Below are 26,036 nucleotides of genomic sequence, written 5' to 3'. Positions count from 1 at the left end.
ACAGCTTTACCAGGTATTGTTTGGACAAACTTGCTGTTGTATATAATTACTTTTTGCTTAAGAACAGGTTCATAGGAATATACAGAAAACACATAAAGACCTCTGAGAGAGGAAGAGAAACAGATTCATGAATGCTCAATCTCATTACTTTTAAATCTTAAGTTATTTTTCATGTCTTTTATTGTATTCAGCTTTTTAGCTATCAATGGTTGTCTCCTTATCACATTTGATGTGTTATAATGAACTCATCAGAACATCAAATAGTGAAGGAAGGGGTCTGAAGATGGTGGTATTTAGAATTCTGTATGGAAAAAGACGCTTGTTAAATATTTTCCCCCTGCTAAATCAAGTTAGGTTAATCTTTTGAAACAGTTCATATAGTCATAGAATCTGGTTTGACTTTGTGCTATGTGAACAGAAGGTAGAAGCTTGCTAGTTCATGCTGCTGTTGTTTTCACATAGACCAACTGAAAACAGCAGTTTGAGTGTAATGGGTTTGTTCAGCAAACAAAGCACCCTGATAGAAATGCAGGTTTATGGGGGTTTTATTATAAAGCTTTTTGGAATAATAGTGCTAGGGAAGATATGCAGTGATCTGCCAACCTTTACTGTCAGAAAATATACTGACCTTTTGTTGATATACCCCGCCACCCTTTCCTTTTTTTGATTTCACTTAACTTTTGTTATATGTTCTTATATAAGGCATTATAATTTAATTATTCCTCTCATCTTGTTTCCTCTGTTTCTTTTCCCTTGCTTTAGAGCATTATTCCCCAGTGATTAGAATGTTGTGTTGCAGCCATGCTTGTTTTGTTGAGCATTCAAGGCCTCTGATGTCTGTCTATAGCTGCTAATCAAATTAAAAGCAACATGTAGTCACTTCTCTCTGGTCTCAGTCTTACTGTGGGTCTGTTGCACTCCCCAATTTACTTTAGCTTCTTGTCTCTTGCCTCCTTTTTCCAGTAGCCAGATCTGACTGACTTCAGATGTGCTTTGTCTTTGAGATGCTATTGAAAGAGATTTTCTTGTGGGCTGGAGGGGATATACCTCTTGGTGTGAGTATGGAAGGCATTCTGTTATTTTTAATTAGTTAAATTAACTTGTCAAAGCTTAGAATGGGAACCATGATCTGTATTTAAACACACCAGCCTATCTCTAAATCAAGAAATTCTCAAAGGTTAATCAAAACAAGTCTCTTTTCCCGAATTGCAGGTAAATCTGTGGCAATTTTTCACTGTGAATCATGAAAAAACACAGGCAGTGGCAGATTTCTCCCTTATTCATCGTCTTGAGCAGTCCTAGGGAGTGATCCTAGCTTTACTATAGTTATAGAAAGTGATTCACTAAGATTTGGGAGTGGAATGACTCCATCATTGCTCTAAAAACCCCAGAGTTCATATGAACTTGAAGGTTCTTTAGAAGGCAGAACTCTTAATAAGAGGGAAAAATCAAATAAGAAAAGTAATGAGTGGTAACTTTGATAACTGAACATTCACTTGCCCCCCCCTTGCATCCGGAAGGACTGCTCTAAAACATTTAATCCTTCATCTCCTGCTTTCATGGACTACATATGCCATCAAATTGACACTGCTTTGATCTATTATTTATTTAAAGAATATTTTTAACACAAGGGTTGGAAGTATGCTTTGTGTATTGAATTAAATCTTACAGCAACCAAATCATGAAACTTGATTTAAATAAAAAGATTTCAAATACACCAGGTTTTACTGACAAGTTGCTACTAAATTCAGAGTATTTAAATTAAGATTTTCTGTATTTTAATATTGATTTCTGAAGTAAGCGGAGAGCAACAAAGCTGGTTGTAATAGTTTTACTTTAGTATTTTTTTTCCTGCTGCCTCATAACTTGCTGAGTGAGAATTAAATCCTGTTTTTATGAGAAGAGGAATACACAATTAAGTTTCTATGGAAATGCAGATTAAAGCAGGACCGCATACCTGCCTGCATGGTAAATGTTTCATGTGTCAAAGGAAATTAATGAAGGATAGTAGCATTGGAAGTTTGTGTGCATTGTTTCAGCTTGAAATGGCTGTTTCAATCTAAGGCAGCTTTGCAGATGCTCTTCCAACAGACGTGGCTTGGCTATTTCTTGCTCTTACAGTGCTGAAGGCTCATCTCCTCCCTCTCTTTTATTTCTAGTTGAGTGTGTTTCTTGTGAGCTGACATGAGGCAGCAGGAATCGTGGTGTGGGGAGAGGGTGGGAGTTTGTGTTTTGGCAGCTTGGCTTTAATTTGACTTATTACATCTTAAATGTTTGTTTTATCTTTGCTTATGCGTGGTCACAGACTTAGCAACTGTGTGCATATTTAGGAAACTCATAACCCAGTAAGTGGTCTGGAATGTAACCCAAATGGTGTATGTAGTTTCTGTGCTTCCCCTGGGAAGAAGATAAACTCCTAGGAAGACTAGCTTGGAGCACTTTGCTTTAATGCTGTAGCGTGGTCCTGAGAATGGGTAATGCTGTGAATCCCTCTTCTAGGTCAGTGGCTGAAATCCATTTTAGTTCAATAGTTACTAAAAGTGGCAATTGCTGTCCAGTGAGGTGTGGGAATTGGGTGGCAGCACAGGGTACCTGCTGGGTTACAAATGTCTTTAAAAACAAAACAAAAACCCCCAGCTTCTCGCCGAACTGACTCCCTGCTGTAAGTAATGAGCACTGTCATCTAAATTATAGATTTGTGTCTTCTCTTAATTCAAAATTATCTTTGTTCTAGGTAAGATGGTTGTGTATTGATTGGGTAGAGTTGGGAAGCTTGCACTGTATCTACCACTATCTACAAAGGTTTTTATCTCTAAGCAGAGAAAGGGCTTTGATTAACAGCTCTGAAGAGTACAACTAGCCACATATTTTGAAAGAAACAGATCTTACCTTTATATAGAAGTAGAAAACACTGAAATCTACAAATTATTCCATCTCTTTCTCATTCTATGAATTTTCTCACTTCAGATGATATGTAGGGGATGTAACATGAACACCGTTAGCGAGTGGAATGTCAGAAAATAACTATATCTGTTTCTCCATTCAAAAAAATGCAATGAGAGAATACGTATTTATATAATGTGCTTCATTTTTTGCCTTGGAGACTAGGGCAGTCTTGGAGACTGGTGTTGCTGTGCTACTGAGCATATGGTATTTGGAGAGGAGTTAGGCAATTACTGCTACTTAAAATCAACATGTGTGTTGTAGTGGGTAGTGACCCTCCTGCACCCCCAGCGTGTCTGTAGAAATTTTCAAGGCCTGTGAATAGCAGACAATGAAAAAATACACCTTGAAAGATACACAAAAGCACTGGACTATTATTGCAAGTTGTATTAAAAATACATGTCACTATCTGAGGCTTTTCCTCTAATTTCTCAAGTGTGGCAAATGTTAATAAACATTGGTAGAGCCCTTGTGCAGTGGTAAATTGCCAGATGGGAGCGGGCTGCTTTGCGTGAAGCTCTTGTGGTGAAAACTGCGAAACATCTGTTCTGCTGACAACTACCAGTTCTTTATTTTGGCATTGTGTATGTTTTGGTAGTTGAGAGACTGAAGGTTATGTGGAAGTTTTAGAAATGCTTTGTTATTGCTTCTCTGGTGTGTACCGTTTCTTCTGTCTGCCTTTGTGTAGATAGAGAAATTCAAGGGCAACAGGCCTCCTTGGAGTTTCATTTTTGTTTGTCTCCATGGGTTACGTAGGTTTTCTGGGAGGTTTGGGGGGTTTGGTTGTGTTTTCCTCTCTGTTGTTTTAATTGGCTTGCTGCTGTGCTGATCTTCTACCCTTGAACATTTCCAAAGGTGGCTGTTAGCACAGTATGGCCATGGATAACTGAGGGAGGTTATTGATTATTCTCTGTCTAATAGCTTTAACTGGCATTTCCAAGCAAATCTGGTAAACCCAAGATGTTTTTCTTGCTCTTCTATTGTTCTGTAAAGAATGTAGTGTAGATACCTCTTTCAATAAATGATCTAGTTGAAATAGTTCACAAAACCGGATTTGTGCTAATGGCATTCTTTAATAAAAAGTTATGATGTGGGATGCAGTAGGTGACGGGCTCAGTGCCTGAAGAGTTTCTTCTTATCTTTTTGTCCCGGTGGTTCTACCAGTGACACTCTCAGTGGTAATTTTACTTCCGTATTTATATTTATTTACTTATCCTTGCTGTGTTGTGGCAGGGTGATCTATAGCTGGATTAGCTTTTGTGGGGAAGGGGATGAGAGCAGCAGTGTCATTAGGGCTGTACTCTGCTGAACAGAGAAGGGCAGCAGTGCCTCAGAAGGCAAACAGTCTGTGGCACAAGTGATCCTTCCATCCCTCTCTATGCAGCCTGCTGTCTGGATATAGCTCAGCATTTGTCCCTCTGCTTGACCTCCTTGTAGCCTGACAAAGCCTCAAGAAGAAGCACAGTCTACACCATGGTTTGCTCCGAGAAGCCTGATGGTCTTCCCTCAGCGACCCCTCCTTTCTCCCTGTGGCACAGCAGCAGTAAGAAATGTGAAACCCTTCAGTGGTCGGGTGATTGAGCCTTATTACATAGGGGGACAGTGTTCTGTATCGTATGGCTCTCAAACACAACCACACATCATCGTTCTGTTTCTGATGCTTCAGTTGAAAGGATGGACTTGATTTTGTCCTTACCATTTTCTCCTGCTTGCTCCTGTAAGCTCAGGAAACTTCCTATTTAAAAAAGTTGCTTCAATTTAGTGAAGTTGGCTCTAGCTCAGGGATTCCACTTACACGAGACAGTGTGATTCCTGATCAAATGTACATTGTGTAGCATGCGTTATTGACTTGTTAAAGATCTAAAAGTGTCATCTAGGAATAATTTGAAATAATAGTTTGTAAGGAAGATCTGAAGATAAAGTCAATGCATGGGAAGATGGACACCTTTTTGAAGGCAGTGCTAGACAGGAGTGGGAATGTGGTGGAATGATGAAAAGAAGCCTGTACAGAATGCAAAACAGATCCTGTTATGCTGAGGTGAGAAGGAAAGCTGTTGTCACAGATCAAATGAGGAGTAACATCTAGACAGTGTCTCTTGTTGATTCTTTTTGCATGTTGGATCAAGATAGCAAAAATCATAGGAGTAAAATATTTGCTTCCTGTTATTTTTCATTATTTTTAAGAAATGCTTAGCAGGGACAAGATAACACCATTTTGGTTATATGCATCTAAGCAGTGGTTTAAAGGCAGTATTTTGATGCTTTGCTATGGTAGAGTGAATCAGCCTACTTGAGTTTGTAGTTTTTAATCTTAAGAGCTGCTCTGTCATACAGGATTACCTTTGACCTCTGAGGGCACCTTCAGAAGCTGAGGTCACTGGGCCGTAGCATGTCGATTGATATTATTCCCGATCAGACAGAGAAGATGCATGCTGTTCTCCGAGCAAGTAAATAGAAAGTGTGTATGTCTATCTTGGGTATTGATTGATAGTAGTAATTCATTTACAACCATAAGAAGTGCTTATAAAGTAAATAGTGAAGCCAGCAGTTAAACGTCTGTTTTATGAGGAGCTGTGTTAGTATTACTGACTGCTCTTGAACTTGTGTAGTAGCTGCATTCGCTGGGTAAACGGTCATGTTGGACATAATAAACCTCTGAAGAAAATTCATAGTATTAGTGCAGAATACAGAGGTTAGAAAAGGAAAACAAACATTAAGGAGGAGTTGATCTAGGAATCTAGTGTATGCTGTCACAACAGTCACAGTGAGAACTGACCTTTTGGGCTACAGATGGCTGAAGACTACCTGCAGAGGTGTTGAATTATTAATGTCAACTTGAAGTATTTCTTTGTATTCTACTATTTTTATCCCTGTGAAGAAGCACAGATATTTTTTTCCCCCATAACAAATTTATTTCTCTTAAACTTCATATAAAAAAACTTCCTTGAAACTGAAAGCTCTACCTTTGTAGACCTTGTGAATGTTACAGGAGAGCTGAAGAGGACTGGCACGTATCTCTTCTTTTGGTATTTGGCCTGCTAAAGGGAAGATCCATTTAAAAAAAATAAATTCTCAATCACCTTGCACAGCATGGTGTGAAATGAGTGTAGAAGGGTACCAAATTAGAGCTTGGTGATGTGACTGCACAAAGGGCAACGTGTCAAACAGACCCCCTTCCTACCGCAAGGATCTGTATTCCTTCTGCCTGTTCGCAGGGCAGAGAGAAGCCATGTACATGTGGGACAGGTTCTGAGTTGCTCCCTTCAGAAACCTTTCTTTGGTTTTGTGTGTGGTTGTATGATCAAGTGAACACAGAAGTCAAGGTTTTGTCTGCCTGTTCAAAGTTTTCAGCCCTTTCAACAGCTGATTTGTAAACTGGCATGCCTCAGTGGTGTGTTTTGTGCCTAAGCCCTGGCAACGATGCCTGTGGTGTTAGAGAGCAACCGGATAAAGTGTTGTCACTTGTCACCTCTTAGCAGGACCCTGACGTAGGAAGTTGCCCGAGAGTTCGGGATGTCAGTCTCCTCCAGTGGCTGATCTGCCCTGAATCCTGTCATCCCCAGAAGAATCCCACTCCAGCTCAGCCCGCAGCTTGCTGCAAGAGGCCACCTTGGTGTGAGAAAGCCTCTCAGGTGTGGGTGCTGTGTAGGAAAGCTCCATGCAGCTTGGTTGGGAAAGGGAAAACATGATTTTCTGGTGTTGCAGAATGAACTGTAACTGAAACTCCAAAGGGAGAACAATGTTTCACGTTGCTAAATACTGCTGTTACTGCTCAGTGTTTAGGAGAGCTCCTTGTTGAAGTATTTAATGGCATGTCTGCAAACCGGGTAACTGTGGAACACCTAGCTGGTTTTGCCTTTTTGTCAAGAGGCTTGTATTAAATCTGTGTAAATGTGTATAAAGAAAAATGTGCAAAGAAGGTCTTTAGGAAGGGGATTAATTTACTGAACAAGCAGGCAGAATTGTGCCTGCTGCCCAGTGAGGGCTTCCAAATGAGATGGATATGAGAATTCCTCAATCTGGAAATCTGCCCCAGTATTTGTATTTAATGCTGGTAGGTTCACCCTCAGCTCTGTAAAATAATGTAGCAGCATATATTTAATGCTTAATGCTGACTTATTCTTGTGTTTGTACTAACTCACAGAAGCAATTTTGACTTACTGGCATAAAACCAGGCAGGTTTATAACAGTTGAGTGTTCATCTGTGTAGTGTTGAAACAGAAAGTTTCCAGTTTGAAAATTGCAGTGTAGAAATAAAATACTTACGGGTTTTAAAATGTCCATTATGAAATGTTAGGTGAGGGTCTTACCACAGAATGCAAAATTTCTCATAAATTGATTGACAGACTGACCCTTGGTATTACTTGAACTAGAAGATAAAACAGTTATATGACTCCTTTCTTAGTTGCTGACCTGTTCTTATTATAGCCTATAACAAATCTATAGCAACTGATAGAATGGGGTGTCTCAGTTTCAGTCTGGACTGGAATTACTTTCAGGTGTGCTACAGTAGAATAAGCTGGGCTACCTGTCATGATAAAACTTCAGGTTTTGAATCAAAACCATTCTTATACAGGTAGTGTAATGTGTTTTTTTTCTAGCTGAAAGTAACTGCTGAAATTGCACTAATTTTGGTTTGAGATATCTATGGGTGATGTTACACTCTCTCGTCTGCCAATCTGTTTTGTCTCAAAATTAAATGAGGTAAATTAGAAATATTTTACAAGTTATCTGATCTTTAGTGTAATAGATATTTTAACATCAAATGCTTTAATAAACATCTTCTCATCTGAATAGACTTGAAACTACCTCTGTTCTCTTACTCCCATTTCTGATGGATTTGGGGTTTGAATGCAATCCCATTACTTCTCAGGAAGAGCTTTTTGGTAGAGTGGATTTTGCAGTTTAAGTATTGCAGGTTCTGACCCAGGGTTATTAAGTAATTTTAACTTGCATGCAATGCAGAGTTGTGAATTGTGTCCAATTTTTCTTCCTTTCTTTCTTTCTTTTTTTTTTTTTTTTAAAACATACAAATTACATTATATAGAGAACAGCCCACACTAAGAGCCTCTATGGTTTTGATCTTGAGCCTTCGCTGGGAAAGTGTTGTGGGATATTGGTTTTCCTAGGAGCTTGCCAAACATTCTTTTGTTTCATTTTGTAAATTCTAACAATCTATTGAAATGTATTCTGGTGGCTATATTCCTGAAATGTAAAAAAGAATATTTCTACTGTCTTAATGACTGATGAGAGTGTCCTAGTACTTCTTGTATTAAGAAGCTTTAAATATGCTACAGAGTTTCTGTTAATATGTTTCAAAAGAGTTTAGAAATATGAAAAGCATTATTCTGTTTCTTGGGCTTAGGTTTTCTTTTGATCTGTAATGATTCAACATCATAGATGGATGGTGGGTAGGAGTCAGAGGGTAGTATGAGAGAACTGTTAATTCTTACTGAAGATGAGCTCTTTATTAGCAGAACAGATAGTCATAAAGTATATAATGCTTTACATCCTTCATGGGGAGGTGGGCAGAGGAGCAGTAACCCCATTTGTCTTTGGGATCAGTTAGACTGTTACTTTTCATTACCAGTTTGTTGTCTGTTTTTGAGAATGCTTTTCTAAAACACTGAACTTGGGAATAGAAAATAAAGATCAGCCTGTTCAGCGTACGTCACAGATCAGATGCTACTAGTAAAATATTGAAAAATAAATTAGTATTAGAGCACAAATGGGAAACAATAAATAAATGAGATAGAAAAGATTGTTTGGCAGGATACTTTCTCTTGAAAAAATGATTTGTATATTTCCCTTCTAATAAGTTATTTTTTCCTGTAGTTTTCTTGTTTCCTTCTGGGTTTTTAGTGTGTGTTTGCCAGCATGTTATTACTTATGGAGATGTTCATGCTCTTTAACACCCTGCAGCACGTTTTTTGGAGGCTGTGTGAACTGGCAATGGATGTAGTGTACTGAGAAGGTGTCTGTGTGCAGGTTAAAGCTCAGTCAATGCAAGTTGTTCTGTAATGGTCAGATGTTTTGTGGTGGGTTTTATTCCCCCTCTCTCTTTTTTTTTTTTTTTTTTTTTTTCCCCTTTCTACCAGACCATAGTACTGAGCACTAATGTTCTCAGCAAATGTGCATAGTTGGTACATAACACTTCTGTGCTGCTTGAAATAGTAAAGGATTACCTCTCTAATATATTTTATTATATGTGATTAATTTCTTATCTTTGTCTAGTGCATAGGTAGGTCAAGCCAAAAATCTCAACAGGAACTGTGTGCCTCTTACTGTTTTAAACATATTTGATGGGTTTTGGGAAAGGGAAGGCAGGAAAAGATGACACTAAATAATAATCTTGAAAGGTGCTGCTTTCTAAATAAAGTTATTTCTTTATCTTTTGATACCTTCTCGAAAGGAATAGAAAGGTTTCAAATTGCATGTTGTAGTAAGTATTTATTGCAATATCGAAGTAACATGATGTTTTCATTGGTGCATGAAATAGGTGAGCAGGAAGAAAGCCAGGTGCACTTGCTGAGGAAAAATAAGGCATTGAAGTATCGGGTGCCAGACATCTGCTTGACTGGGTAGAAAGCCTGTCCCTTAGGTTTTAAGACTAACGGGAACTATTTTCATCTATTACCAGTTATGTACAGCAGCTTCCATCATGTAGGAGCCAGTTTGTTCACAGAGACCAGTAACAAGTGTACTGGTGACTTGAAGGTGCATGGAGCTCCCAGGTCATCTCTGGTCAGTCTTAAAAATCAGTCCATTTTTGTAACATGCAGATTTTATACTGGGTGAATTGAAAAATTTTGGAACTATTCTTCTTTTACTAGTGTTGGGTATTATTTTGTGACCTTGCAAATCATAAAATTGTTCAGGTTGGAAAAGTCCAGACATTAACCCAGCACTGCCAAGCCCACCACTAAACCGTGTCCCCAAGTGCCCCATCTACATGTCTTTCAGATACCTCCAGGGATGGTGACTCAACCACTTCCCTTGGGCAGCCTGTTCCAGTGCTTGACAACCCTTCTGGTGAAGAAATTTTTCCTAATATCCAATCTAAGCCTCCTCTGATGCAATATGAGGCTGTTTCCTCAATAGATCTATCTCCTGAAATAACTCTTACCATAGCATTGCGCAGTTCTCAGGGTGGGGAAGAAGTCTTGTGTCCTTCTATGTGACTCATGGATTCTCTGTATGTGCTTGCATTGAGAGGTAAATAAGTCAATACTTAGATGTTGAGGTAACTTTTCTTTTAACTGGGTGCACTTCTGGTGAATGTTGTCATGTGTGTTTGGTTGTTGGTGTTTTTGTAAAAAAAATATATTTGTATATTATAATTCATTATTCTAACATTTGTAAATATATTGGGTTTTGGTAGGATGTTTTTATTAGAAGTCTTTATTATAGTGAACCACCAGTGAGATCTTTGTGCTGGATTGTCTAAAACCAGGGCAGCAGTTGCCCTGGGTACAGATGAAATAACCTTCCCTCTTGTTTTTTGCTTGGTTTAGAAAATTAAGATGAGTGTGAGCAGCGTGAAAAGCATCAACAATTGCTGGCACAACGTAGTTTTGAGAGTGGCAGTTTGGTGTTGAGAAAATAAGTGAAGGAAGGTGAAGGGAAAAGAGAGGTGAAAGCAAAAGATGAGAGAGGAGGATGGAAAAGGCTTCCAGGGGGTGAGGAATGAGTCGGGCTGGCTGTCAGCACAGCCTCTGTTCTTCCTCCGGAGCCCCCGGGTTCAGTTGCAGGCATCAGTCTTGGTGGGGTTGCCTTGGGGCTACCTGGCTGCTCTCAGCTTTGCAGGACCAAGATGCATCTTGCAGCTGATCCTCGTTTTGCCAGTAACTATACTTTTACTATGTATTGTTCTTAGTTTTAGTAAAGTACTCTTAGTGTGTGTGTACTTAGTGCTAAACTTCAGCTGTGGACCCTTTCACCCCATCTGTGTGCACTCCTTTGGGAACCCTCGTGAAATGCCAGTGGGGGAATCCCCATTCAGGCTCTCTTTTCATCAGTATTCTGGAAAGTGCTGCTTACTCCTTGTTAACTCATGGGGATGAGTAACTCCTGAATGACTGCAGGGTTTTGTTAGCAAGAATATAGTTTGGGGTGAAGCCATTAACCAGATTCCATGCTAATTTTTTTACTCTGGGTTCCCCATCATAGACATGGGAGTGAGCAGATGCTAGAGTTTCTGTCCTGATGTCGAGTCTGTCCCCCTCTTCTTGGTGTCAATAGTGCCTCTTTGCTCCAGTTTCTAGTTCCTTTATAAATTACACATTTGTGTGGCTCTAGCTTTTTCTGCAAGTATGAAGTCTGGATTTTATTCTCTCTCCCCCTTTTTTTCGCTTCTTTTTCTTTTCCTTCTTTTTTTTTTTTTTTCTTTTTGCCTGCTGTTCTGAATTGTAATGAGCACCCTGGGGAAGTGGAGACGCTGCGGGTGGCCTTGCTTCAGACAAGCAAGGGAGTGCTGAGCACTTGATACTGTGAGCCGTGTTACTTCCTTTATTTTCCTTCTTTGGTTGAGATATTGGGATGAGGGAGATTAGAATAGAGCATAAAGATGTGCAGTAATAATTTTCAAGCAATATTTTTAACTGGCCATAGTGCTTAGTCATTGGTTTAATGCAGCTTTTTGGCCACAGGTGTCAGTGGATTTGGGACGCCAGTGTTGGTGTTGCCCCTGTGGCTGCAGAAGCATGTCTGTGTGCTGCCTGCTCGCTCTGGGGGGCTGATGCTGGAGCAGCAGCTACGGGCAAGACCAGGAAGGGGAACCAAGGGGTGATTCCTCCTAAAATAAGGCTATCCAGACTAAGTAGCGTGAAGAAAAAATACCAAAAAAATTGAACTAAATGACTTGTTATAGTTTAATTGGTCATGTGGGTGTTTTTCCCTTGCTTTTGGTTTTAATATTAGAGAGAGCATAATATATTATAATATTGATCAAGGACCCTGAATAGCATATCCTTATGTTTTAATAATGTATTTCAGTTGGACAATGACTAATTTGAGATGAGTAGCAGAAGTCTGCTGATACCCATTTCTATATGCTGTAAAAGAAGAATGGGTTCTGGAAATAATAATAATAAAAATAGTAACATAAAGTCTAAGTACTGTTCTATTTAAAAAAAAAAGAAAGAAAATTTAATCAGTCATGCCTTGCTTGAAATAGTTCATGTTAAAGCAGGTAACAAAGGTTTGTTGAAACACTTCAAAAGTTATAGTAGTGGTAAAATTTCAACACCAGAGAAAACTGATTTTGCTTCTACATTAAGTAAACTTTTTATTGTCTGTCTTTGCAGATGAAGACTGTTAGTGTTGCCTTAGTCTTGTGCCTAAATGTCGGTGTGGACCCTCCTGATGTTGTGAAAACAACTCCTTGTGCCCGTCTGGAGTGTTGGATCGGTAAGTCAAACTTCCAAGCACCAGCTAATTCTATTTGTCTTACAAACACTGAGTTATAGTATATATAGTAATCTTCAAGTTGTGTGTTTCCTGGACTTAAAACTAGGGTGAGCAAAAGGAAATGGCATCTGATTTCACTCTGTCTAGAATAGAGTTAATTAAGGGTCCAGCAGTAACTGCTGCCATATGTCATCTTGCCTGCTTTGTTCTGAAATGAGATAGCATGGAGAAAAAAAAGCTGTTAATTAGCTACTTAGCTTTCTTTTAATTGTGGTAGACTTATAGATATCTAAGGAGATCTCTGAGCAGTTACATCTTTAGAGTACTGTGATCTGCAAAGGTTTAAAATTACCCTGCCTCATACAATATAGAAATAAGTTTCTGTAAAATGCATGGTCTCTAATGCATGTCAAAGTAACTGCTCTGGGGCTATTTCAGTTGGGATCATGAATTCAGAAGACCTGGAATTATTCCCAAGGATGTCTTGCCAGCAGTTCCAACACCTGGGCTTGTTACTTTGATGCAGTGTTGGACTAAATTCCTGTTTTTTTGTTAAGAAGTGAAATTTTCCCTTGGTTTTGGGAAGTCTGATTATCAAGATGAGACAAATCTGAAGCAATATTAGAAGGAAATACCTTGTTTAAGAAGGCTTTCTGAGAGATTTGTTTTTTTTCTAGGAATTGAAAATGTTCATTCTTCAGTAAGTAGCGCGCAGAGCACTGTAATCCTGAACTCTGGGGCTTGTGATAGTCTGGAAAAGCCAATTATTCATTGCACAAACGGAATTTCTTCAAAAAGTTTCAGAACGCCTCGTTTTGAACGTTGCTTTACCTGCTTTATGAATCATAGCATCTCATTTTTTTTTAACCTAAAACTGCTGAAGACTTTATAGCAGTTAAAAAGCCATGAGCATGCACTAATAAACCGATCTATTCAGTGGCGAGAACAGCTCTGATTTCTCATTGATACATGAGTAGAGAGCAAAGAGAATGAAAAGCATTGCAGAGTCATTAAAATAAAGTTGTTAGTGACTGTCATCAACAAAAAGAATTTTGAATGCAGTTTTGTAATTAAATTTCAGTGTGTATATATACATAAGTACACATTTCCATTTCTAGGCAACTTTAAATTTTTGAAAAAGGTAATTGCAGAAATAGCTGCTGTTTTTACTTCTATGCAACAGTCCCAAGAGAAGCTAATGGAGTGTATGGTGGAAACATAATGTCTTTGCCAGATGTGCAAGGAAGTGTGGAAATCACTTCGGTGCAATTGCTGCTATTTACAACTGAGCTGAGATCACCAGCTTGTGAACCCTGGTAACAAATGGCCACCCCACTCTCAGACAAAAGCCACTTGCAGTTCTTACTGTACCTTCTGGGTGCACCCTTAGAACGTCTGAAGTGTTTGGGTTTTCTCTAGAATTAAGCCTTGCTGGTACCTGTGCTGCAGTGTCAGCCTGGCCCCATTTAAGGCACAGTCTGCATGCGTGATCATACCGAAGGTATCTTGGCCTGTGTGTCTGCTGGCCTTCACTAGCCTTAGATATATGCTCAGTGAGGGAGTCTGGAAGGTCACGTAATGGCTGTGGTGGTGTGAGCTGTATTTAGGAAAATTAATTTGTTTCTACTCCTTGGCTGTTGGAATGGCACCAGTGTATTTTTGTATAAAGGGTATTTTTAATAATGCTAATTACTCTGAAGATGCTTCAGAGTCTACAGACTACATTCTTCTGCTGGCAGAGTGAATGTAAAGTATTCTTAATTTCTTTTTCTGAACTTCAGTTTGGTCGTTTTGAAGGACTCAGGAAAAATTCTGATGTGTTTATGCTGGTTTTTCGTTTCCTTTTTTTTAAAAAAAATTGAGCAGTAGCTAATGACATATCAACTAACAAAAGATGATGCAAAGCAGTGTGAATACATTTGGGGGATTACTGTTCAACATCTTAAGGATATCAGCTGGAAACTCAGCTTAAATAGCAAGGGGACTGTTGTAGTTCAGAGCAATAAAGACTTCTGCAATAGATAAGGGGGTTTTTGAACGGTATGTCAGCACGTGCCGAAACTGCAGGGCCCATAGTGGGGAGCAGGCGCTTGTTCCATCCTGGTGATGCTCTGGCAAGGCTTCTGGAACAAAACCTGCAGCTGTGCCAAAGACAGACAGGCTTCTCGAAGTCTGAGCAAACAATTTGCCACTCTTTGTTTTGGAAAAACGGAAAGGGTGTACTCACATTACCTTAAATCTTTCTACAGAAGTGTACTAAAACTCAAATAAGATCCTAGCTTTTATTCCTTTAAGAGAAATAACTCTTTAAATCCTGCTTTCATCCTGCTTTATGTTCTGTTTCTAACAGTACAAGGTTGAATATTTGTAAAGATTAAAAAAAAAACTTCATTGATGTGATTAAATGTTTTTAAAATAATTTTTATTGCATTGCAAAATAATAGCTTTTTGAACCTTGTTAATAGTGTCAATTATATAGCTGTGGTTTTTGAATAAAGCACATAACCTGAAATTGTAGTGGTATGTATGGGTGGTGGTAATTAGTGATAAGATTAACTTAAAAATTACAAATGGCGTATAATCTCTGAAGCAGTAAGCAATGGAAGTAAGTTAAGCAGGGTTTCGCATTCATCAAGAAAAAATGTTTATCATCAAATATTTAACCAATCTAAATTTTTGTCATTATTTATTACAGAAACCTTTTTTCAATATTAAAAGAAACAAATGTGATGCTTCCGCTGTCTTTCAAAACAAATTGTGTATATTACCTTAGCGAGAGAAATCTTCCAAATTTCATGGTCCATAATGGTGTTTAATTTGTACTTGAGTGAAGAATTTGGGGATAATTTTTGAGTATCGCATCCAAGTAAATTCCATGAAGAATGTAATGTTTATGAATTTGAAATTGAATGCATGAAAGGAACCTGCATTAAAATATCATTAAATGATCTTTCTTGCAAGCAGAACACTGGAGAGGGAAAGTGTGGAAAGCTTTTGGCTGCTTTCTTCTGCAAAGGCAGGTGGTGTTCATGCTTTGATGTAGACTTTGGTCTCCCAGGCTGTAGATCTGGATTTTACAGAAACACAGTGTGGAACAGCTGAAGGTTTAAAAGCACCTAGAACTAGAAATAATTTCTGCCTCTTGTCAAGCTGAGTGATTCAGTTGTGGTCAAAAATACTCATTTGTGTTATATTTCCTAGATCCTCTGTCAATGGGGCCTCAAAAAGCTCTGGAAACCATTGGTGCAAATTTACAGAAGCAGTATGAAAACTGGCAGCCAAGAGTAAGTATTTCTTGGGTTGCCCTCTGCAGCTATAGATACGATACTTCTTTGTGATAACATTCAATGTAGACTGAAAACTAAGATATGCGTCTGTTATGTGGCATCGTGGTCATGTGTGGCATTTATTGGTTCCTTCATCCATCAGTGTGAATAAATTCTTGCAAGTTGTGAAACTTAATAGCTTTCTAGCAGATGCCCCTCTGGGCTAGCAATTTCTTTGATCACGTCTGGGGTATTTGCTTAAAGTACTAAGTCCCTACATTGTTGTGGTGTTTTAGTTTTTTTAAATTTAGGTTCCTCTGACTGAGATGTTCTGAAGCGTTTCATTCAGGTTTATAGTTTCTTTGGTTATAAAAATGTGTTTGGCCTCACCTAGTTCAAAACTCTGTTCCAGCACTCATCACTACTGATTTTATCATTTGGAAAAAGTGAATGTTGTACAGCTAGAAGCTGAAGAATGCTTTTGGTTTTGTTGTAAAACATCATTTCAGAGCATTGGTAACTGCTAACTCTAAATTATAATGTGTGTATATGTTTTTGTAGATGAATGTTTTGGATAATAGTAATGCAAAGCAGGAGTTCAGGAAGCATGCAAGCAACTGAGTATTTCCTGTTTTGTAACATCTCATGCTTTCACATTGGGGAAGTGTTTTGCTTCTGGATATTTCAATGTCCATAGTTTCATGTGTCTCAGTAAATAAACTACAGAAAGATCTAAAGAATGAAATTTGAAGTCTGTGGCATTTTCCAAATAGAAAAACGGAACTGTAGAATCATCTTCACTGCTAACGTTCCCCAGTATGTTCCTGTCATTACCTGTATGCTGTAGGCAGTTTGGGTCAAAATATTCCTCTTCAAAGTACCTGGACTATTGACTACTAAATCATAAATCTATCATTAAAAGTAAGTAATGTGTAACCCTAACAGAAACTGCAACTTCACTGAATGAACCTACCTGTAGACTTGCTTTAATTTTTTTCCCTATGATGTGGCATGCATACTGACCTGGCCTTAATTTTTTACAGAGACATTGTCTCTTCCTTTCAGATTGTCTTCAGTAATAATAATTATGTCAGTAATAATAACAATAATGTTGGTACCAGGACTACATTTGCTGTTTCTAGCATTGCTCGCTATCTTACTTAACATGTAAAAAATCTATGAAATGTCGCTGTAATGCCTGGTAGTATGTAGTTTGAAAGTCTATAGTTATGGTTAAGTCTGCAGTTTGGAAAGTTACTGGTGCTTTCCTGTCCTCTGTGCTGGATGACTGGTTGGGAAGGCTTTTGTCTTGGCAGTGCCCTGAAGTATTTTTAATCAGTCCTTCTATTTAAACTGTGATGGGTTACATTCATTTACTTGTTTCTTTATAATTTATGAAATCTGTAGATTGCCACTGCTGATGTTTTGTTTGGGTCTGGAACCTAGAAGCTCTGAATGTCCCTGTTTGTACAGGGAGATAGAGAACTTGTGGTTCTTGTTCTTCCCCACCCCCCCAACGTCTTCCATTCCTTCTTGAAGGGCTAATATGTTCAGGTAAAGGTCAAGTGGCTTTGAGATTATCTTTGCAGAAGTAAATATAAACTTTTCTTTTGCCAGACACTGCTGTGAATATTTTTCACCCAAAAAAGGGTTGTTGGCGTATTTATTTTTAAAGGCTGCTGCTGAAGTAGTTTGTTGCATGTGTTCCAAGTCCCTCCTCTACTTTCTAATGCAAACTAGATGGAAATAATATTGTATTCAGAGCAATTTGAATGTAAATGCAGTTTGTACTGCTTCTTTACCTCTTGCCTTTGCGTGATACTTCCCTGCTGCCTTACTCAGGGTTGACTGACTAGAACTGAGTTTGTCTTTCAGTGAAAGCTGAAGGTATTACCTGAAGGAGGCTTACTGGTTTTTAGTGGTGAAATGTCCACGTTACTGAATCTGTGGATAATTGTCTGTGGGTCTGCTTTTTCCTGAGGTGTTTTGTAAGTATATTTATATAAGAAGGACTTGTCTTGAAGCATATATGGGATATGTTTAAGACAAGAGAATTTAGTTTTGCATTTTACCTCTTGGTACATTGACAATTTTTAAAATCCTTCTCTAGCAGCCTGAGAATTTGGCTGAAAATTCAAATAGTGTCTGAAATCAAAGAGGGGAGTAAAACATCTTGACGCAAAGGTGAAAACAAACCTTTTTCTCCACTCTTTAGTAACGTAGTCCATATTACTGAGGAATGAGAGACCGGCATCTAGAAGCAGCAGGTACCCTGTGTGGGCTGACCTCACGCTGCCTTGTAGAGTTTGCACAAAACATGAGGCAATTACTGAGCTCAGATGTTTGTGTGCAAGGTGCCTGGTTCTTAGCAGTAAATCACAGCCCTTTGAAACATTGCAAAGCTAAACACGTACCGTTTTATTGCACTCGACAGGGCTCTTGAGTTTTCTGCAGTCATAAAGAGAAGTTGATGTGCCATCTGCAATAAAACAATAGGAACATTATTGAATTTCCTAGACCTTTCATATAAATACTAATACATCTAGTTTTGTCTATTTCTCAATGTTTTGGAATGGTTGAAGAATTGATGGAAGGAAGACAATATGGGGAAAACTAGGCAGTCTGAAAAAAAGACCAAATCATTAAAATCTTCTGAAATAGCCAATATTACCAGGCTGTCAGAGTGGGTCCTTACGCTAGGAAATGGCTGTCATCAACTCTTTGTTGTGAACACACAAACGATACTAACTGTGGGTAAATAGATTGTGTCAGTAATAAAAGCTGTGTGAAAAGTCCTATGACATCACTACCAGTGCAGTCCTTGTCTGAATGGTAGGATGTTGTTCAAATACTTTCCCTTTCTTTTAAATACAAATAGCTTAGATGAAAAAGCTTTACAAGGAGGAAGCATGAAAATTCTTTGTTTCTGGAAGCTCCCTGGCTGCACAGCTGATGCATATTTCCTTCCAGGTCTTACTGAGCCCCTTTCTAAATAATTTATCAGCTTGCCATTGCTTGAAGTATTTGTTCTGATTAAATTTAAGACTTTGCTTTATTGTTTTGTAGCTACATAAATTTGTGTGCTGCAGGAGTAAAAAGCACTTCAGCTGTTGTTTTATCTGCAAAATACTGCAGTTAAACAATATTCAGTCATTTCATTGCAATTCTCAAATGAAAATTTTAATGAGGAAGAGAGTTGGAGGTGACAAAGCTGTAGGTTTTGTCTTTCTAAAGAATTTTCCTAACAAGAGTTCTCACAAGTTGGTGCAAAGATAGTTAAGGTGCTGCTGAAAAAGTGGAAAGAAAACAAAGAGCGCTTCTCTACTATTGAAGCTCACGAGTTTTGAGCTTCATGGGGTGTGGAAGGGGTTAAACCTGAGGGTAATCTGGAAAGCAGGCTCAATTACAGGGGATAAGAGGGGTTGCTTAAGCAGCTGAGAATGAAAGGAGGAAAAGGTAGTGAACTTAAGAGCACAGGACCCCACAATACCTGATCAGAGGGGAAAAACCTTCCTCGGGACTGTGCTTCTGGCTTTGGGACCTGCAGGCTGGAGGGCTGGAGGGTGGCTGGTGGAGCTGAGCAGGCCTGGGGCGTGCTGGTTACAGGGTCTGGGCTAAAGAGTTTGGCAGGCAGTGTCAGGAGAACACGGTGGAAAAGGAGAACCTTTAGCAGGGACAGCACGTTGTATCATCACTTCAATTGCCTGGAATAAAATACCTTACATTTTTATTGGAGATACTTTGCATGCTGTGTATTTAAAACATTTAGATAAGAAATTGATCACATTGATATGGCATTTCTCTGCTTCTGATCCTCATTGATTACCCTTTATATTGTATGGATATCCTGCCTGTGTTGTAGCGACCAGAGAGAGAACTGGTTTGCTTGTGCTGGCAGTAAGTAGCAAATATTGTTTGTATGCAAATTTGGTTTTCTTGGCAGCATTGCATGTCATGCCATTCACAAGGCAGAACTTTCCTTAGTTTAAAAGTCAACAGACTTTGTTTGAAAATAGGAATAGCAGATTGCAAATTCCGAGTGCTGCTGCAGTGAGATGGTTTATGGAGATGCAGTAGCTACTGGGGATTTTTATGACACGTTACTGTTACTTAAGTCCCAGTTTATATCCATTTATCAGCAGAGCCTGGGACTTGGGTTCTTTGCTGTAATGTTGTGCAGAGCTGGAGCAGAGGATGAAGGTGTTGTCCAGCTTTCTACTACTCCTCTGCACAGCACGCTGCTCCTTTTCTTGTGGGCTGGTTTAAGAGAGCGTGCTTTTCTGCATCCTCTTGGCTGGAATTCTCTGAACTGAGCTGTGGTACTTCTATATAAAAAGCACCAGTTACCCTGTATAAAATGGTCATTGTGTGCGGTATTGTACAGAGCGCTACGAGATGCGGCTGGTCTGTGCTTGCTGGCTTTGTTCTTAGAAGGGTACCAGACTTTTTCTCCCCCCCTGCTTTCTTGTAATGGACATGTCATTACTTGGCTTCTAGCCTTCCCTAGACAATAAAGTTTCCTTCGTTTCCATTCCTGTGTATGCCTTTGAGAACGGAACTGTGTAGCCGAAGGCAGAAGTGTAGGTTGAATGATGCACAGTTTACATAATTCAAGATCTGGTATGAAGTAGTCTGGAGCATATGCTTATTAAATTTGCATGAAATTATTTTTTTTCTTTTTGTTAGCTATGGCTTTTGACCAGTTTCTTTCTTTAACTGTAATCTGACCAGAAAATTCACAGGACTTTTTCTTCCTTTATTTCATCTCTCTCAATAATTTTGATTTCTACTTGTTTTCTGTTGTGATTTCTACTAATCCAACTGAATCCCAATGGTACTGTTCTTTATTCTCTGACAGAAACTTTCCCAGTCCTGCCGGTAGAAGGTCAAAGCCTGCTGTTCATAAGTCTTCCTGAGTAGAGGTGAGGTTAAGAAGGTGTCTCAGACACTTGCATTTCTCCATTGCTCATGAAGTGCATTCTTAACACTGGAGGAGTAGGACCTTGTCTCAGTGAAAATGAATGTTTTCAATTTTTTAAAGTCTTCCTTTTCTTGAGAGTCTGTGCTATGTGGTGGTCTTTGCACAGCTAGCTGTGAGACCACTGGCAAACAGATGTTTGTGACTCTCTTGGGTGTGTTTGGTAAGATTCCTTTTTTCCTCTCTTTTTTTCCCCCTACTTCTTCCCCAGCTGCGCAGACCACCCCAGCCCCAGTGTTTTGTTTGGGGTTTTTATTATTATTATTATTATTTTTATTTGTTTTGGGATTTTTTTGTTCGTTTGTTTTGATTTTACTCTTGCAAGACTCAGAAGCCCTAGTCATGGGAGGGTTTGGTTCAGCCAGGTGCTGTACAGATGAAATGAAAACCACTGCTGCACAGCTTGCAGTCTGAAATAAGACTGATGCAAACAAATGGGAGAGTACAAAGAGACAGTAAAACAGTAGCAGTCAGTGTGATAAGAGTCTTTGCATAGCAGAAGCCTGGCTCTAAATGTGCTGGTAGATGTTTCGGTGTAGTACAATATAGAAATAGGAAGTGAGTGGTTATAGGGGAGTTTTGGAAGTGCCATCACCAGGTGGAAGAGCATATACGGAGAGAAATAGATGTGGAGCAAACCAGACTATAGGGCTGTAGGTAAAATTTGGGCTGCATGTGAGATTACTGAAAGAAATAAGGTTTGGAAGGTGAAAAGAGGAGGAGCAATAGATGAACTGGAGGCGAGGATATCTAGAGAGTGATTACAAACAGCATGTTCTTTAAACTGAAGCAGTATGTAATTAGGATGTTCATGAGATCTGCCAAAGAACCTTGACAGCCTTGCTACCAAGCAAAGCCAAGGACTGGAGTGGAACTTTTATCTTTTTAAGCTGGACTGTTATGGAAAATAAAGCTGTAGTTATGGTGCATGGGAGTTGAGGATCATGTATGGGTTAGAAGAAAGTTCACCGCTATATTTAAGGTGGACTGTAGTTGGATGTCTTATTTTGATGTGTGTGGAGGTTTCAGGGGAAGGGGAAGAGCTCTGAAGCCCCTTGCCACAATTTGAATATTTGTTGTCCATCAATTTGTTGCAGTGGCACAATGCTCGTGTCAGCTCCTTGAAAGGAGCCAGCTTACCAGGTGGGTGCTGGGCCCTGGTCTTCAGCAGATTCGGAGATGAGCCAGTGAAAGTGCAGAGGTGCGAAGTGTCCCGAGCCGTTCTGAGATGCTACAAAACCGTTCTAGTGGAGACTTGCTTTTGTACAGAGACCTTTACTTCAAGTTGAAGGTCAACTCTTCTGTGGAATTTGGGATTTGTTTACATCCTCTGATAAGTAACTTAATGGAGTGTGAGAGGTTTGTGCCTCTGTCAGATTTAACCACAGCAAGGTCTGTACTTTGTCATCTGAGCATTGCCTGTTTCCCCCACTCCCCCTCCTGTCATTTCAGGCCAGTAGCTCCAGGGCCTCTGTACTTCCCCTCCCAATAACTGACACCAGCAAAGCCAGAGAGCTTTAGATGTTACATCCCAAATAATTTTTTCCCCCTTATTCCGACTTGCCTAAATAAAACAAAGTCAATTACAGTATAGATTTTTCTAATTAAAGTGCTACATTGTTATCTCCCTTTTTCTTCTCTCCGCTTCCTCCTTTTTTGCTAAGGCAGTTATCTTCACTATTTTGATTGTCTGATGGAATTAGTTGTGTTTCATTAACTTGAATGGACATCCCTGGAGTGAAGGAGAACTATGAGCTATGAGAGGGGGCATGAAAATCCCAGATAGGGGAAGAACTGGAGAAATCTAGGGGGCAAGATTAAATAAACTTTTTGAAAGCTTTTGGGAAGGGTTGGGAAAGCTTGAAAGCAAATACCTATATTTGAAAACGCCTGTGTGTAGCATCCCTAGTCACTGAGGATGGTGTGTTAATGATGGTGTGGATGCTGTCACACAGCAATTTTGCTTCTGTTCCTTATGCAGTTTTCTTTTTGTTGTTCCATGACTTACATTAGTGTCACTTATTAAGAGACAGGCAGTAACATATTTGAACTCATTAGTCTGGCAGACCTAGGCATGTTTTAGGTCTTTCCAGCCCATTAAATTTATGTGGTTGTACCCATTTTTTCACTCAGAGAGGTGACGTAGTCAAGGAGGAGCGACTGCAGCAATCTTGTATTGAAGTGGGCCTAAGGGGACCGAGAAACTTGGTACTAATCCCAGATCAGCATGCCTGTGACATTAATAGAAACGTTAGTTAGTTGAACTGTGGCTATGTATTATATTTTCTCCCCAGTTGCTGGTGCCAGGTTGAGACTTCCAGCAGCATGTGTCCGATTGTGCTAAACTGTACAGATTTTTAAATAAAAGGGTTTTCCTATTTTGTTCTAATCCAGTATCATATCTTGTGTGATGCCTCTTGCAGCTTGCATTCATCAGTCGGTGATGGTCTCTGAGGAGACATCTCATACAATACGGATAGATTATATTTTTTGTGGCAAGCCTTCAAGGAAACAGTGATGCTTTTCCGATCAAACAAGGCTGCTCCTTTCTCTCTTCTAGTCTGCTTTCCAACAGTTTTCTCTTAATTTCAAAGGAAGTACAGCCAAGATACTTGAAACAGATAATTTAAAGCCTCTATCTTTTTGTGCATGTTTTCTGTTGTTGTTGCTGTTGTTTCCCTCATTAGATATCTCTGGGCTTTGATACAGTTTCTGAGGTTTCTTTCCTTGCATTGCTTCTTTCTGCCTAATTAATTGGTAAGTTGCCTGCTGCACATCAAAGGCTGAGCATTTCCTAAAGAGTAACTAGTTAAGCATGAAAACTAATTGAACACATGACCTAATTATTGGTCTCTCTGTGACTCATACTTTTCCTTTATTTCTGTAGGGTTTTTCTTCTAAAATAACAGCAAATACTAATCACTCCTGCAAAAGAAATACTGTAGAATTTCTTTTGTAGATGCAGAAAGGGGAAATGTAATGTAGAAAGGGGAAAATTAAAATGGTAAAACTTCCACTTGGTCCCCTTACTCTGCAGATGTAGGAATATATAAAGAAAAAAATGAAGAAGTAAAAAAAAACAAAACCAAAACAACAATACACAAACCACAGAACATTGTGACCTTATTTAACGAAACCAGGTTTTCCTAAGAGGACTATGTTTTTTATTTCCCAACAGCCTTCTGAATTTGGCAGCTATTTCAGGCTCTGCAAAATTTTGCTGCATCAATCCTTTGCTGTCTTGTAAAGATCGACTGTCTTCAGCATAAACCAGCATTTTTTTCCAGAAACAAGCAAACAAACAAACAAAAAAAAAAAAGTGACAGAAGAGGGGTTAACAGGTATAATTTCCAAAACCAATTATTCACATTCTCATACTTTGTGAAAATTTATTGTGGTACCATTCTGAGTTTGACTGTTAGCCTTGTGCTGTTTTCGCAAAATATCTCTCTGGAAGAACTGGTTGTTTAGCCAGAAAAGCACAGATTTTAAGTATAGCAAATGATGAAAGCCACTTTTCTTTGGTCTTGTGAATACAGAGAAAATTAGGGCAAATGAAGCAGTATGTGACTTGTAGTTTTCCTTTTGGTAGTTCTCCAAGAGGTGGTCAGCAACCCAGCCACCCCACTCACCCACAGCGTAGCTTGGCAGGGCAGAACACAAGACCAGGGTCTCGGTTTAAACCATCAAGAAAGATGCATTACATTGAAGCTGCTCTATTTTGTGCTGAAAAATCTGAACTGGGCCACCTATTTTCTTCCACTGTTGGGGCCCTAAGCATCAGGAGGGAGTCATGATGAATGACTGTGGGGATTTTAGCATCTAAAACCACTGCATAGGTTCCCTGGAGTTTTGTAGCCTGAATTGTAGCAGTGTATCTGTAGGCACTGCTGCTGTGACTGCCTTCACATGGGAGTAGCTGTACCACCTGTACATAAAAAAAATCTCCTATAGCAATGATAACTAAAGCATCTGGGAATTATCTGTACAAGTGGGAAGCTCTCTACTGCAATTCTGGGGCTCAGCCTAGGTAGAATGTGTTATTTCTTCTGATAGTGAGAAAAAAAATCTGATAATTCTTTAATACACTACTAAAATAAAGTGGAAACTGTGAAATTGCAGCAGTAATGTACGTAATTTCTCTGAGATTCTTATGGAAAAATGAGGCACAAAAAAGGAGAAATAGTTACAGGCATGAACTGATATGAAGAAGCACAATCAGAGGCTGCTAAAGACAGGGAAGCAGCATTTTAAGCTGTTTTGTGAGCTGAACTGTTCATGCATTGCAGATCAGCAGTGATCTGGCATTCTGGAACTAAGTCAACAAACTTGCAAAATCAGTTTAGTGGGAAAATCCTCTGGGTCTTGCCATCTTGCTGAAATCAGCCTTGAACACTGCAGGCAGGAGTGACCTTGAATGAAGGAGATGGGGCAAAGGGGAAGCTATTGCCAAAGTCTGGAGAGATAAGTTTGAACCGTAATGAAAAGGACATTTAACTTGTAAGTAAACAAAATTTCTTCCTGTTTTATTAAAGTGATGCAGTAATGTGTTAGTGCATCTCTCTGAAAAGTGGCAGTCTTCAAAATCACTGAACTGCTGCTGGGTGATTGGGAAGCTGACCTGCATTGCTGCAGGGCTGAGGCTCCAGGACACCCCACTGCTATTTCTGACATTTTAAAGAGCTCCCCTTGAAAATGCGAAGGTGAACCTGGTAAAATCTCCCAGTGCACATTCCCTAAGGCCTGCTTGGGAAGGAAGCTGCCAAGGGCATAAGGCTACCAAGAACCAGATTCTTGCTTTACCAATTGCCTTCCCCTCCCTGACACACTTTCTCAGTTGCAGAAGCAATGGGCCCCCCCTTGATAAGGTGGAACGTCCTGAGAATGCCTCTGAAGTGCTTTTTCTTTGCCTTATCACCCAGCATCTGAACGCCTATTAGTTTTGAAATTCTCTATTTGGTTGCAATCGTTCAGTGACCATGCTTTCTCATGCTTTGCTTTCCATAGTCTTCAGACAATAAGGTCCATTCACATTTCATACTTCCTCTCTGTTTTGTTTTTTATTTAGTCATCAAAATGAGGCCAGAATTGGCAGACAAGCAAGATTTATGTATTCTAGGGTATTTTCATATGGCCATTGTACTCTTAATGTCAGTTTGTCCTAAGATGTGAAGAAAGACCTGATATTGGAAAGGCTTCTTCAAAGAGGTAAGCAGCTCTGCCTTCTCAAATCTGATTAACGTTTTTCTGTAATTACCACCCAGCCTCTGTGTGACCTATTTAGAAATACCTTGTCTTTGTGTTCACGGAGGGTAGTGGATCAGTGACCGTTAGAGACAGGGAGGAGCCTTCTGTGGACCCATTTGCTTGGACCCTGGTGTTCTCTATCTAGTAAATACCACTAGGTATCCCCTGGGCAAAGGTTCAGTCTTTGCAGACTT

General features: G+C 39.3%; 1 protein-coding gene across 4 annotated transcripts in view; it reads left to right on the top strand.

Annotated features, from left to right (window-relative positions):
* Positions 1–26,036, top strand: part of RPTOR (regulatory associated protein of MTOR complex 1) — a 174,221-nt gene that overhangs the window by 17,933 nt on the left and 130,252 nt on the right. For 2 of the 4 annotated variants that reach the window (XM_080375032.1, XM_080375031.1), the window contains exons 2-3: positions 12,249–12,351; positions 15,553–15,635. In XM_080375032.1, coding sequence (XP_080231158.1) covers positions 12,249–12,351; positions 15,553–15,635 — 186 coding nt within the window. The other 2 variants (XM_080375033.1, XM_080375034.1) reach the window with 2 other exon arrangements.

This window comes from Falco punctatus (genome assembly GCF_963210335.1).
Source record: "Falco punctatus genome assembly, chromosome: 1".
In the NCBI taxonomy this organism is placed as follows: Eukaryota; Metazoa; Chordata; class Aves; order Falconiformes; family Falconidae; genus Falco; species Falco punctatus.
Note: the sequence above shows the minus strand (reverse complement) of the source record. Positions and strands in the feature narration are given on the sequence as shown.